Raw genomic sequence first — 781 nt, forward strand, 5'->3', positions numbered from 1 at the left:
ACATATTAGATAAAAATAGGTAAGATAACTTATTTATGCTGTGATTTCAACCAATCAATTAATAACAACTCATAAACATCACTTTTGTATTTAAAGACCATAAACCTACCATGTCAAAGTCTTTATAGTGCAGGTAGTATTTTTTGACGGCCTCTTTGTACGTCCCAAACTGTAGCTGAGGACTTGCGTCTGTTCTAACTGTTGCTCCGTCATTTTCCTCCCCGTTTGTTCTTCCAGCTTCTGATTTTTCCGTCTCACCTGTTTCCTGCCCATCACTAACAGCTCCTCCATCTTTCCTGCCTTTATTTTTACCTGCAGTTGCTTCAAAAGGCACCAAAGATGTGAAGTAGGCAGGCTGAGGGGACATGATTAATGAAAGAGATTTGAAAAATGCTGAAAACTTTGGTAAAATAAAAAAAAATAATAATTTTCATTTAACTTACAAAACGTCTCAAGTGCGTTCTCTTAATGTAGGTTTGACCGCTGGTAGTTGGCGGTAACATAGAGAGAATCACACCACCGTACACATCTGAAGACAACACGCTGTTCAGCCAATCAGAGTGAGACAAGGCCTGCAAAAGACACAAACGGATCGACTGTAAAACTTCAGTGAAAACATTCAGAAAAGGAAAAACTTTAAAAGCAATAAATGTTATTAGAAAGTAAAAAAACTGTTCATGGAAACATTCGGCCTACGTTCTCTAAAGTATTTATATAATCCCTTTATATGCTTCTATCTATTATTACTGTTTGTAATTTTATTTAATTGCTTTTTATTTTT

At 35.5% G+C, this 781-nt stretch overlaps 1 protein-coding gene across 1 annotated transcript in view; it reads right to left on the reverse strand.

Moving 5' to 3' along the window:
• gtf3c2 (general transcription factor IIIC subunit 2) overlaps positions 1–781 on the reverse strand; it is a gene marked incomplete at its 3' end in the record, with an annotated part of 46,256 nt that overhangs the window by 6,997 nt on the left and 38,478 nt on the right. Inside the window, exons 15-16 of the mRNA XM_015392997.1 lie at positions 444–572; positions 110–355 (exon numbers count right to left, since the gene is read on the reverse strand). Coding sequence (XP_015248483.1) covers positions 110–355; positions 444–572 — 375 coding nt within the window. The remainder of the gene's footprint in view (positions 1–109; positions 356–443; positions 573–781) is intronic.

The sequence above is a fragment of the Cyprinodon variegatus genome, unplaced genomic scaffold (genome assembly GCF_000732505.1).
Source record: "Cyprinodon variegatus isolate N-32 unplaced genomic scaffold, C_variegatus-1.0 Scaffold619, whole genome shotgun sequence".
In the NCBI taxonomy this organism is placed as follows: Eukaryota; Metazoa; Chordata; class Actinopteri; order Cyprinodontiformes; family Cyprinodontidae; genus Cyprinodon; species Cyprinodon variegatus.